Below are 14,297 nucleotides of genomic sequence, written 5' to 3' on the forward strand. Positions count from 1 at the left end.
CCTGCCTGATTGCCCATAACTGCTCTCCCCTGCTGGCCTGATCTCACCTCTAACTGCTCTCCCCTGCCAACCTGATCTCGCTTTTAACTGCCCTCCCCTGCCGGGCTGGTCACCCCCCAACTGCTCTCCCCTGCTGGCCTGATCTCGCCCTCAACTGCCCTCCCCCTGACAGCCTTATCTTGCTCCCAACTGCCCGCCCCTGCTGGCCTGATCGCCCCTAACTGCCTCTGCCTCAGCCCCCACCACCATAGCTTTGTCTGGAAGGAAGTCCGATGCCTGGAAGATGGCCGGTTGACCTGGTCTAATTAGCATATTACCCTTTTATTAGTATAGATAGATTATATAGGATAGGATTCCTTAAATGGGAGGGGGGAGCCTTTTTCAGCAGGAGGAGATGTTCTTGGCAGACAAAAATACATAATCCTTATATCTGGACTGATAGCCAGCCATATGCACTATACTGCCAAACTGGTCATTAAAAAATTGAACTGCTTTCTTACACCTTACACCAAACAGCTGTTGCCCTTAAAACCCCTCCTCAGCCCCCACCTTAGGTTCTGACTTTGCAGTTCACCCAGATTAGGTTCTGATTGGTCGGTTTCTATGCCAGTCAGTGTCAAAAGCTCTGCCTCCTAGGCAGCCATTGGCTCCTCGAAGTTCACCCAGATTTGTTTCTTATTGGTCAGTTTCTATGCCAGTCAGCATCAAAAGCTCCGCCTCCTAGGCAGCCATTGGCTCCTCGCAGTTCACCCAGATTTGGTTTTGATTGGTCAGTTTCTATGCCAGTCAGAGTCAAAAGCTCCACCTCCTAGGCAGCCACCTTGTGACAGCGTGAGGGTTAATTTGCATATTACCTCTTTATTATATAGGAGGATTCCTGGTCAGGGCACATGCCTGGGTTGTGAGCTCCATCCCCAGTAGGGGGCGTGCAGGGGGGCAGTCAATCAATGATTCTCTCTCATCATTGATGTTTCTATCTCTCCCTCTCCCCTTTCTCTCTGAAATCACTAAAAGTATATTTAAACAAACAAACAAACAAAAAACTGCCTTTAAAGAGATACAAACAACTGCCTAGAAGTTATGCATCTTTGTTCACTAAACTTCACCTGGAATCTTACTACTTTTGTTTTGTATCATGTATGAAGCATCATTTAACTTGTGGAGATGGTTAAAGTGCCAGAGTGCTGTTGATAACATCTTAATTGTCTGTGTACAATGGGAATTTCCATCCTGTACTTACAGGCTTTGCTGTTATCTGGAACATCATTGTGAAATGACTTTTTACTATATTGTGCTAATCCCCAGAACCCTTGCTCTTTAAACTTTCTTTCCAACAGAAATAAACCACTTACGCCCTGGTAGCTTTTATCTGTTCCAAAATTATGTGTGCTAAAAAGAAAAAAAAATTCTGGAGAAAGTCTAAAATCTATGATGGTATATTCCCAGCATAGAAAAGGTAATCTTGTTCACTCTCCTCTTTTCCCATGATTGCTAAATTTATATTCACTAAACTCTAAGCCTCAGCATTTTATAATCTCAATTCAGCTAATCAACATGCCTTACTATACTTTTCTCTTTTTCTCAACAGATTTTAAAATAGAACCATCGAGCCCTAGCAAATTTAATGAATATACTTACATTCCTTCTAGGTCACAGATAACTTTATCTGAAGTAAATTAACATTCACCTTTTCTTTATGTATTTTTCTTTGAGGTTTTTACAAGAGGATTGTATAACTAACATTCTGCCAATTTAATTTACAATGTTTAGTTTGTGTTGCTTGAATAATTTGTCAAGCCTTATCAATACTACCCCAGTCCCATACACCTACCTCCCTCCCTCACACCTAATATTTCCTGAGCATTTCCTTAGAGTCAGGCACTATGTTAACTACATTACATAAATCATCTCACTTAATTTTAATAATAATTCTGATATAGGTGTTGTTATCTCCACTTTACAGGTGAAGAAATGAAATTTTACAAGAGAGGTTGCTTGCTCAGGTCATTCAGCAATCATTGTTGGAGCAGGGATTTGAACCCAGGCAGTCTGGTTTGCCAGCCACTTTATAATTAGGAGATAATTCAATATGTGGATTACAGAGAGCCTCCAGGATAGTGCATTTCTTTAAAGGAATGTGGAAAGTATTCCAGAGATGAGAATGATGATATAAGCTGTAACCAGCTCCAGAAGACAGGTATTATTTAGAATTAAAGGTCTCTAAAAGTCAAGTTGAGTTTTTCTTCTTATCCCATTGATTATTACTTCACAGTGAAATCACTGTTGGTAGAAGCTGGTGTTCTGGAAGCAGCATGAGATCTTAAGTGTGACCCACAATAACCATTTACTACTGTATAGTCTTGGGCAAGTAACCTAATTTATTTGAGCCTCAGTTTCCTCATTTATAAAATGGGAATAATACTAATTATCTGATGGAATTGTAAGAAACAAATCTACCACAACTGGTCCCTAACCTATGAGCCCCATGAGGCTCGTAGGAGGGTTAATGAGAGAAGATAGCATAAGGGTCCTAGCAGTTGCCTGAAATATAACGCCAAGGGGGTTGGTTAGGGGCGCCAACACCACGCAGTCAAAAATCTGTATAACTTCTGGTTCCCCTAAAACTTAACTACAGTTGGCCCCTTGCACCTGAGAATTCAACCAACCTCAGAGCAAAAGCAGTATTTTTGACTCATGGTTGGGAATCCATGGTTGAGAAACCGTGGTTTGCAATGCAAAAATACTGACTGGTTGAATCTGAGGATGCGGATAAAAAGGGCTAACTGTATTTATTTTTAAAAAATCTGCGTGTAAGTGGACTCTCGAAGTTCAAACCCAAGCTGTTCAAAGGTCAACTGAATAGCATATGCAAATATTTGCTTCAAGAATGAATTGGTGGGATCCAGAACCACCTTCATCTCCTATGCCAGGAGAAGAATAAGAGTAAAAAAGGCATAAAAGAATGAATATTTAAAGTATGAGTGACTTCTACTCACTTATTTTATATAATTTTATTAATTAATCTGAATAACTTATAATTGGCTAAAAATATACTTAACCAGCGGTTTTAAAAGAAACAATGAGATATCACATTAAAGCACCTATGAAGATGTGTCCAAATAAAAAATTCTGTGAAAATAGAAATGTTCCACAAGTAAAAATAAATTAAACTAGACACTTAGACCCTTCAGAAAATTAGCCTAAAATGGATCATAGACCTAAATGTAAAATGCAAAAGTATAAAGCTGCTAGAAGATAACATAAGAGAAAAGCTACATGACTACATGGTGATGACTTTTTTTTGATAACATCAAAGAGGTGATCCATGAATAAAATAATGATAAGCTGAACTTCATTAAAATTAAAAATTTCTGCTCTGTGAAAAACAATGCTAGAGGGGAGGAGGGATATTAACAGACTAGGTGAAAAGGTGAAGGGATTAATTGGGGTGGGGGGAGTGGCCAGGGAGCGGTCAATGGGGGAAAAAAGAGACATATGTAATACTTTAAACAATAAAAAAAGTACAAATTGATAGTTACAAAATAGTCATGGTGATAGAAAGTACAGCATAGGGCATATAGTCAATAATATTATAATAACTATCTATGGTGTGAGGTGGGGGGGGGGGAAACACTTATAAAGTCTAACCACTAAGCTATACATCTGAAACTAAAACAAAATAATTTTGAAAAAAAAATAATAAATCAAGAAAATAAAAAAATGAGAGAAAAACAAACAACAATGTCAAGAGAATAAGACAGGCCACAGACTGGGATAACGTTTGCAAAGACATATCTGACAAAGGATTGTCACTCAAAATATGCAAAGAACATGTAAAAGTCAGCAATAAGAAAATGAACAACCCGAATAAAAAGTGGAAAGAAAAACCTTAGCAGATATAGAGATGGCAAATGGCATGTGAAAAGATGATCAACATCAGAGGTCACTAGGAAACTGCAAATTAAAACAACAATGAGATACCATTATACATCTAGTAATAGATTGCTTGTAGGGCTGAAATCCATAGCACTGACAACACCAAATGCCAGTGAGGATGTGGAGCAACAGGGACTCTCACTCATTGCTGATGGAGATATAAAATAGTATAGTTATTCTGGAAGACAGTTCGGTAGTTTCTTACAAAACGAAACATATGACACAACAATCTTGCTCCTTGGAATTTATCAAAAAACTTATGTCCATACAAAAAACTACATATGGATGTTCATAGTAGCTTTATTCATAATTGCCAAAACTTGGAGGCAACCAAGATATCCTTCAGTAGGCAAATGGATAAACTCTGGTGTACCCAGACAAGGGAATATTATTCAGTACTAAAAAGAAATGAGCTACAAAGTCATGAAAAGACATCCAAAACTTAAATGCTTATTACTAAAAGAAAGAGGACAATCTGAAGAGGCTACAAAGTGCACGATTCCAACTACATGACATTCTGGAAAAGGCAAAACTACAGACATAGTGAAAAAGATCAGTGGTTGCCAGGGTTAGAGGAGGGATGAATAGTCAGAGCATAGAGAAACTTTAGGGTGGTGAAACTATTCTGTCAAGTACTATAATGGTGGATACATCTCATTTTATATTTGTCCAAACCCATAGGATATGCAACACCAGGAGTGAAGCCTAGTGTGTGGACTCTGAGTGATAATGATGTGCAAATGCAGATTCATCAATTGGAAGAAACATACCACTCTGGTGAAGGAAGCTGATAGTTGGGATGACTATAGGGGGTGGGGGAAGGGGAAGGGAGAATATGGGAACTCCCTGTATTTTCTCTCAGTTTTGCTGTGAACCTAAAACTGCACTAAACATATAAAAGTCTATTAAAATTTTTCTGAAAAAGTCATCTCCATATTCATCTGGTTTCACTGGAAAATTGCACCAAATATTTAAAGAAAAAATAATACCAATTTTATGTAATCTTTCTTTTTTCCAGAAAATAGAAGAGGAGGAACCACTTTCCTTATTTTATGAGGCCAGTATTACCCAGATACCCCTACCAGACAAAAACAGCGAAAAGTAAAGAGTAGTATTACTCATGAACACAGATACAGACATCATCAACAAAGTATTAGTAAGTTTGATTCAGCAAATTAAAAAGGGAAACACATCAGGATCAAGTGTGGTTTATTACATGACTGCAAAGCCATTTAAGATTTGAAAATCAATGAGTGTAATTTATCCTATTAATAGTCAAAAAAGAAAAGCCCCATGATCATATCAATTATACACAAAAGTATTTGACAAATTCAACATCACTCATGTTAAAACTCTCAGTATAGTAGAAGTTGAAGGGAACTTCCTCCACATAATGAAAGGCACCTACACAAAACCTGTAGGATTATCTTAGGAGAGCTTTTCAGAACGAAGAGCAAGATTATTCAGAGCTAAGCATCTCAAGAAGAGATACATTGAAATTTGTACCTGCTTTATTAAAAACAGAAGGAAATCAGGCTTCGTATTTTTAAAAAGTTTTCAAAGGCAAAGCATTTCTCTGAAAATATTACTCTTTCACTAAGCACTGCAAAGTACCTTACTTAAGTCTTGAGAAACTAACAGCCCAAAAGCAAGTCACAGAAATGATATTTACTTGGGTGTATAAATTGGAATGACATTTTGGGAGGGCCATTTGAAAATACTTTGCAGAAGCCGAACATGCATACCCACCAAGTCAGCGGTTCTCAACCTGTGGATCGCGAACAATGAAAATACATCCTGCATATTTACATTACGATTCATAACAGTAGCAAAATTACAGTTATGAAGTAGCAACAAAAATAATTTTATGGTTGGGGGGTCACCACAACATGAGGAATTGTATTAAAGGGTCACGGCATTAGGAAGGTTGAGAACCACTGCACTAAGAGTTTCAGTTTTAGAAATTTATCCTGAGGAAATTGGCAATGACAAAGATAGGAGGATGTTTATTACAATGTAGTGTACAATAAAAAAGAAAAAAAACTGGAAAGAGCCTAAATATCCAACATGAAGTTGATCAAGAAAATTGTGGTTCATCATATTTTGGAATACTAGATGGCCATAAAAACAAAATATTAAAATTATATCATAAAATTATATATGGCAAGGAAAAGTATTCACTATATATTGCTGAGGGGAAAAGCAAGTTATAAAGCTGTAGTATTATATGATCACGTTTCTGCTTAAAATATGTCTCCACATAAAAATATCTGGAGGGGTATAACATGTATAAATTAATGGTATTTATTATTGAGTTTTAGATCACATGTGATTTTTATTTACTTTTTTTGGGAGGAGTCTGGCTTTTCTACAGTAAACATATTTTCCCTATATAATAAAAATATTAAAATGTTTACTGGAGGCAACCATGCAATTGATTGTTAGTGCTTTTCTGACTCTTACAATACTGAATACTGTAGGTACTATGGGAAAGTGGTGAGGGCAGATAGATAACGAGGAGGCAGACAGACCTCCCTTGTGCATTGTTTTTCATGTCCATTTGTTATAAAGCTTTAGGTTACTCTTAGACTTAACTATCTGGAAAGAATTTTTAATGGAACATAGTAGTGAGTAGTTAAGACTCACAGGATCGCAATATCCTCTTATAGATTTAATTTTTCTCCTCTTCCTGGAATGCTGATTTTGTTGCGTAAGGAGCAGGTGGCTTTCTTTTTTATAAGTCTCTTGACTGCCTTGTCAGACACAGCTCTCTCAAAACTTTTTTGGGAGCTAACCAAGCTTTATCTAAACAAACTCAAAATGACATATGGACTTCATCCACATGGTCATATGAATCCTTTGGCTGATGACTCCAGCCATGTATCTAATCGGTTTTATAAAATCCATGCTTGGAGAAGGATTCTATATGAGAGTGCAATGCTGTGAGGAGAAGGAATGTAGTGGCAAATAGGCCCTTGCTGCTACCCTGAAATCTGGTGCCCATCATTGCCACCAAATATTGGCAATATATATCCCAACAAAGGGGAGAATCCTAATAATTTTGAGTGAAAAATTTCTATCATGCATTTCAGCTTAGATCTACTAATAACACTTCTTTAAATGCCTTGCTAGACAGTGAAATCTGGGAATAATTATCAAACACCATATATATAGTGTTTACAATAGAATCGTATTTCTTTTCTTTCTCTCCCTTTCCTACTTTTTTTTTTTTTGCATAAAAAATAGAATGCTGCTGAATGGTACCCAAATGTCTGTTGTATACTATGCCAATACAGCAGCCCAGCCAAAAATGCAAATAGAACAGTTTGCCAAGTAAAAGAAAACATAACAAATTGGTAATGGTTTCTATCTTGACAGAAAATGAAAATGATCCCTCAATGTGTGGTCACTCATGCGGACACATAAAAATGTCTCAGAAGCAATCATTTTACCTCAGATAACAGACCCTGACAGTGCTACAGCACTGGCTGACTTTTACTTCTGAGAAAAGCGGCAACCGTGACCTACAAAATACTCTGGAAGCTGTGTAATTTATGCATAACACACAGGCACATGCCATATACTTCTAATATTTGCTATAAATCATTGTGAATACAAGACTTCTTTTCTGAGTGCAATATATACTTTACGAGAGATGATCTAAATCACCAGAGACTTGATAAAGCCGAACTGGTTTATTTATGAACAGAAATGATGTTGTTCCTTATCAGGCTACAAAATTTCAATAGTCTATATTTCAACAAGAGGGCATTATACAGGGGACCCAGGCATTATATATGATTCTGTATAGTGCCTTGAATACTAAAGGCATTTTATTAAATATTAGAAAAAGCAAATACCAGAAAAATGTGTAGGTACATAGTTGACACAGTACTGATTTTCTGTTTAGGAGGTTGCAATTACAGGCAGAAATGAACCCCGGAAGACATGGTAATGGCTCCTTTAACATGTTTGCTTTCCCTTTGCCACTTATCTGTGCTCTCTGAGGACTGGCCAACATCATTGACCAATGATTTCCCCCCTATCTAGTGAAGTTTCCCCATTTGTTTAATTTTCTAATGAGTATGTTAGAACAGTGGTTGTATTGTGAAAGTACATCAAAAACAATAATGACACTAATGGATATCTGAAGCTAATGAGGAATTCAAAATGAGAAAATACTGCACCAAAGGCGCGAGGGAGAACCTTGGGAAGTTAAATGGTCTTGCCAAGTTGAAAGTAAATTTGAATCCTGTGGGTTATGCGTTTCAAATGGAACTTCTGGGTTTAAATTTGTTGGTGACTTTCCTGTTCAATAAAAAAGGACTTAAATGGCTTATAAAAAGTTAAAAAAAAAACGTATTGGGCATCAAACTGCTCTTACAAAACACCCTCTTGATGAGTTAAGTGTAAATGAATCAGAAACACATGGATCATATTTCCTTAAAAAATGCATATGGATTCAAAAATAAGGGGAAGAAAACTTGGCAAAAACATTTTTTGTGTGTGTGGTGACTGAACCCAAAACATTTGAAATATATTTTGAGACATTCATGGAATCCAAAATAGAACTAAACATGTCCAGTCATATAAAGAACAGAAAGTGCTATGCTATGCAATGTGCATTTATCTCTATGGGTTAATCAACACTCACTGAACCTTCACCTCTGGCACAGAATTATGGGAAAAGCCAGCTTCTGTCTTTAAGCAACTTAGAATTTAAGTATAAACAAATATGTAAGTAATACAAACCTATTAAGAGAGACCCAGGGCTTTTAAAAAATTTTGGCACAACTCAGATCATACAGAAACCATATATAGAGAAATACACAAGTACTTTCAGGGTCCTGGAGTAGCTAGGATTCATTGCATTCAAATCATCATCCTCTCAGCCCTTTTGATTCAAGTTATATATAGCTGCCGAGTCTTATTTGCTTAAATGTTTTCTTAATGAGTGTTTTTATGTCTTTTTTAACGTGTGTCCCAGCCTCTTTCCTCCACCCTCTAGATTTGTGAGTGCACCACAAATCTTGCTGACTGGTTTCCTGGAGGATGGGAGTGCTGAACAGAGTTTTGAAATAGGGAGAGATGCTGTCTGGCAGAGAGGAGTGTGGCTACGATTCTGGGTTGGGGTAATGGCACATGTGACAGTTCAGAGGCTCCAGCGATGAATCATGTGTGGGGGTGACCTGCTGGCTTGCACGCAGCAATGTGCCTGAGCCAGGGTGCAGTGGGAGATGGAGGCAGTAGGTGTGGGGAGGCTAATATACTACATGTGAAGTCAACTGAAGGGCAGAGGAGTGTGATAAGGGAAAACACAATTCTTATTCTTTTTTTCTTTCTTTTTGCCAGTATAGGATAAAGTGCTAAGAACAGGACGCATACAAGTCATTAATTCCTTTATTTCTTATCAGTGTCTTAAACAGCTGAAAAATATCCAAAGATAAAAATAAGTTAACTATGCATGTATTCCTAGGATCCTGTAGGTAATAAATCTGAAGAGAAACTTGTAGGATTATGAAATGGATTAGTGATTTCTAAAATGTTTGTGGGAAAGTGTAAAAACATAAATGATTTAGAATCTTTTAAGGCTGTTTTTTTTAGTTGTTTAACGTGAGTCTTATCAATAGCAGATAATGTAGGGCAGGGATAGTGTCCTATACATCTTGTGTATTTTGCACTGGTTAGCACAAAGCTGGGATCACAGTAGGCACTCAATAAATGCTTAGCAAAGTGAAATGAAGTAAAGGGTGATGAGCCCCTACAACAGTGGTTCTCAACCTTCAGGCCCCTTAAATACAGTTCCTCATGTGGTGACCCAACCATAAAATTATTTTCGTTGCTACTTCAGAACTGTGATGTTGCTACTGTTATGAATCATAATGTAAATATCTGATATGCAGGATGGTCTTAGGCAACCCCTGTGAAAGGGTCGTTCGACCGCCAAAGGGGTCGCGACCCACAGGTTGAGAACCACTGCCCTATAACAAGGAGGGTATGATTGAAGGCAAAGTTTGAAAACAAAGGGATGATGTAGTGGAAGTGTCTCTGCTCTGAGCCTCTTTGTTCCTGGTGAACAGAAAGAAATCAAAGCCCTTACCATCCTTCATCATCTTCTACTTCCATTTCAGAAACGTTGTCTTCAGGAGTTTCAGCAATTGCTTGCGTGAGTTTAGATTTAAACTGGTTTAGCAGCGCAAGGGTCTGAAATAAGAATACATTTTTTGATAAGGATAAATGTAACTTTAGAAAACACACTTATATTTGTTAGAAAAAATATCCTACCAGGATGGAAAACACTTAGATAAACTTCTACTTTTGAAGGAAAATAACAAAACTGCCTTCCTGCTGCAATAGTGATTGATATTCACAATCCCTGACATTACCCTATTTGCATCTGCACCAACATTTTACCTCAGAGATACATGATTATTTTCTTACTTGGAGAACATAAATTTGCTTATATAGAAGATACTTAAATTTTCACATGCATGGTTGTTACTAATAGTTAACTTTTTACTGTCCACAAAACAGGGAGGTACGTCATTAAGATATTTATAACAATAAAAGTGTAATGTGCTAATTAGACCGGATAGCTGAACATCCTTCTGGACGACCTTCGGACAAAGTTGGGGCTGCAAGGGCCGAGGCAAGCCCCTGTGGCTGCGAGGACTGAGCCCCTTGCACGAATTTCATGTATCAGGCCTCTAGTGTAAAATAAAAAACAAAATACTAACAAATAGTATTTTTCATTGAACAATTTCCTAAAAATGTAAAAAAAAAAGGACCAATACTGGGGAAGGTGAAATAAATGGACACATTAACTTTGGGAAGATGGGTACACTAGAGGGATATCTTTAAAAACTATTTTTATGTACTAGAAACTTTAAGGTGATCATTCCCTTTGATTCAATAATTCCAATACTGGGAATACATTGAGAAAAATACTCTGAGACACAGAAAATGGCTTATGTGAAGGATGTGCATTCCAGCAACAGTCACACAAGTGGGAAAATGGAAATGTTAAAAGTCTATCCATAAAGAACTAGATACATTTGGTAAAAAGCAATGATTATGTAACTAAATTCTATACATGAAGTATTTCATTCTGTTGTTAAGTGAAAGAAGTAGGATATAAATATCATGTTTAGTATGTTTTTTTAAAAAGGGATAATTCCTTTGATTATCGTTTGGCTTCCTTGCCCTTTGTGAATGAGCAGAAACAAGTGCTTACAATTTGATAATTCCATTGTCTCTGGGCTGTACTTTAACAGTCTACTCCAGAATTTGAGCAGAGAAAAGAAGTTGAAAAAGATTTTTATTCTACGGTTTAAAAAAAATATAATTAGAAAACAGGATAAAGTATTATCCATATATAAAAATCAAGTATCTAATTAAAATAGTGATACATGGAATTTAGTACCAAAATATATTTCATAAGGAGAAAGTTGTATGATAGTTCAATATGTGAATAACAGGTATAGTAAGGAGTCACAGTAAATTGCAAGGCTCCAGAGTTTATCTGCCAAATATCATCCACACCACAGTTCATGAAAAAATTAAGTTGGTTTTACTGGTCTAGAACCTAAGCTTAATGAAGACAGGTGGTGTCAAAATAAAAGCAAAAGCAGTATTGCTAAAAAATGATAGTGAAATGTGCTTTGTATGTTTCACAAAATTTAATGCCCACATAGCAACAGCTGAAAATATACACATCACCGTAACTGCTGAATGACATGATTTTGAGAGAAAAACTATAAAGTCCTGTAGAATACCCTTATGGGCATTCTGAGGGCTGCCTGGTGGGTTAGGGTTTAAATATTTTATCCATCTCTAGAGTAGTAATTATAGGACTAAGCTCTTTTTTTAAAAAAACAAAAACATTTTTATTGATTTCAGAGAGGAAGGGAGAGGTGAGAGAGACAGAAACATAAATGATGAAAATCATTGATTGGCTGCCTCCTGCACACCCCATACTGGGGATCAAGCCCACAACCCAGGCATGTGCCCTTGGCAGAAATCGAACCTGGGACCCTTCAGTCCTCAGGCTGACGCTGTATCTACTGAGCCACGCCGGCCAGGGCAGGACTAAGCTCTTCAAACGTTTAACAGAGAAAGAAAGCATCCCTTGTTTTTAAACCTTATTCATTAAAATAAATCTACTTTTATTGTATTTTGTTTACTGTAGAAATATTAGAAAATAAAGAGTAACAAAACAAAAATATTATACAACTACTCAGAATAACCACTGCTGACATTTTGGTATATATTCTTAAAGGTTTTTTATGTGTTTTTGTGTGTGTATGTGCTTAAATACCTATATCTATATTATATAAATATCTATCTTCATCTATCTATCATCTATCTATCATCTATCTATCTATCTATCTATCTATCTATCTACCTATCTATCTATCTATCTATCTATCTATCATTTATCACTTAAAGGTAAATCCCATCAATTTGTAATGGTGGACTTTTGTATACTTGGAAAAGGCTTTTCTGAGGGCATAAAGAAACATGAAAACAAAGGATACTTCTTAGTGAAATGAAATTTTAAAACTCCCTAGCAAATTACACTAGACCTGGATCTTTTTCCTTGAGTCGAAAGTGGCAAGGCAGTCCGTTTTCAGAGCCAGTTAATGTGCTACTGGCATTTCCTCAAAGAAGCGGGGGCTATGACCAACAAAAAACATCCTCTTGGCCTGGCTTAGCTTCTCCTATTCAAGACTGGGCTTTCTCTAGCTGCATTCTAAAGGCAAGAGAAGACACTAGGCAGAAAAGCAAACATCACAAAAGTAATGGGCTACAGCACAGGGTAAAGAAGATAGGATCTGCATGGAGGTATTTCTGTTTGCCATCTACAGGGGAACCGGTCTGGCTTTTGCCAAAGGATGAACGGTCAACCACCTGCCGCACTGCTAGGGCCTTCCCAGCACGGAGAAGCTGCTCTGAAAGGACCCGCCTTCGGAAACTGTGTGTGCATATCTACACATAAGGTCTCTCAACTGGCCTCTGTCTCCAGTCCTGCCCCAGTTCAGTCCAGTCTCCTTACTGCGGCCAGGTTGAAGCGATCTTTCCAAATTGCAAATGAGATCATAATACTTCCTCCATTTGATGGCTGCCAACTGCCCTTAGGGTAAATCTAAACTCCTTATTAAGGCTCAAAAATACCTTCCTTGAATGAGCTGGCTTCTGCTTACCTCTCCAGTATCATCTCTCTCCTTCTCATTTATGTTCCAGTCATACTTAACATCTTTTCGTTCTTTGCAAAGAGATCAAAGACTTGTCTTATACTGTTCCTTTTGTCTAGCGCCACACATCTCCTACTCAAAGTTCAAATCTCAGCCTAGAAATCATTTTCTCAGGAAGGCATTCCCGCATTCTTAGGACATGTTCGGTCCTACTACTATACAGCTTAAGTACAGGTATAGTTCCCCGTACCTAAGCTGGCATAATGCTCCCCCTTTTTATTGGTATTATTGTACCTGTTTAACTGGCTCTTTTTCCTGATAGCTCAGAGAGGGCAGGGATGTGCCCACCTTGTTTACCACCAAATACAGTGATTAGTACATGGTAAGTTCTTAATAATTATTTGTGAGGAAGGAAAAAAGAGGAATGCATGAATAAGAGTAATCCTTAGATCTTTGGTAGTATATTCATTGCAGTGTGACTCCAAGAAAGCAAGTTAATAATGTACTTTTTCTTAATTTTATTTGCTGTTCCATTTCTTTTGAGAACTGTGTAATTTAGTTATTTGCAATTATTATTTCCTATACTTTACTTCTTGTTAAACTTTCCCTATGACTATTTTCATGCTAAGTAATGATGCATGCTCCTTTGTTATCGGGAATTAGGTGTCATTTATAGCAGAGTTCCTGATAGATTTATTTATCCAAATAGTCTTGAGCTTTTTAATTTACTTTTATTTTGCCTATTTTATTTATACATCTAAAATGGCGTGTTCATATATATATATATATATATATATATATATATATATATATATATATATATATATTTATGGCAGCACTAAAGAGAAAAGATTTTCGTCTGCCCCTTAGCTTTTTAACATGAAGGGCTACTGAGGGAGATTTATTTTATTGAGGGACAAGTGCTGCATGGTGTGTATGGTGGATTCTCAAATTGTTGAGCTGATTCCCTATTTCTTTTTATTCTGACTTCTGGCAATCTTCCTATATTACTAGTTAAAGAAACAGGAATACTTGCTGAGCAGAATTTTGCAATACGATTTACAGTAGACGTCAACTAGTAGACCAAATGCCTTCTCTGCAGGCAACCTGCAGTTTCAAGTGGATCTGGCTAGTCAGCTTATAAGATGCTGGGCCAGAAGAGCCCTT

General features: G+C 37.0%; 1 protein-coding gene across 1 annotated transcript in view; it reads right to left on the minus strand.

Annotated features, from left to right (window-relative positions):
* Window positions 1-14,297, minus strand: part of CWC27 (CWC27 spliceosome associated cyclophilin) — a 180,913-nt gene that overhangs the window by 17,942 nt on the left and 148,674 nt on the right. The window contains exon 13 of the mRNA XM_059694531.1: window positions 10,037-10,140. Coding sequence (XP_059550514.1) covers window positions 10,037-10,140 — 104 coding nt within the window. The remainder of the gene's footprint in view (window positions 1-10,036; window positions 10,141-14,297) is intronic.

Source organism: Myotis daubentonii, chromosome 4 (genome assembly GCF_963259705.1).
Source record: "Myotis daubentonii chromosome 4, mMyoDau2.1, whole genome shotgun sequence".
Taxonomy (NCBI): Eukaryota; Metazoa; Chordata; class Mammalia; order Chiroptera; family Vespertilionidae; genus Myotis; species Myotis daubentonii.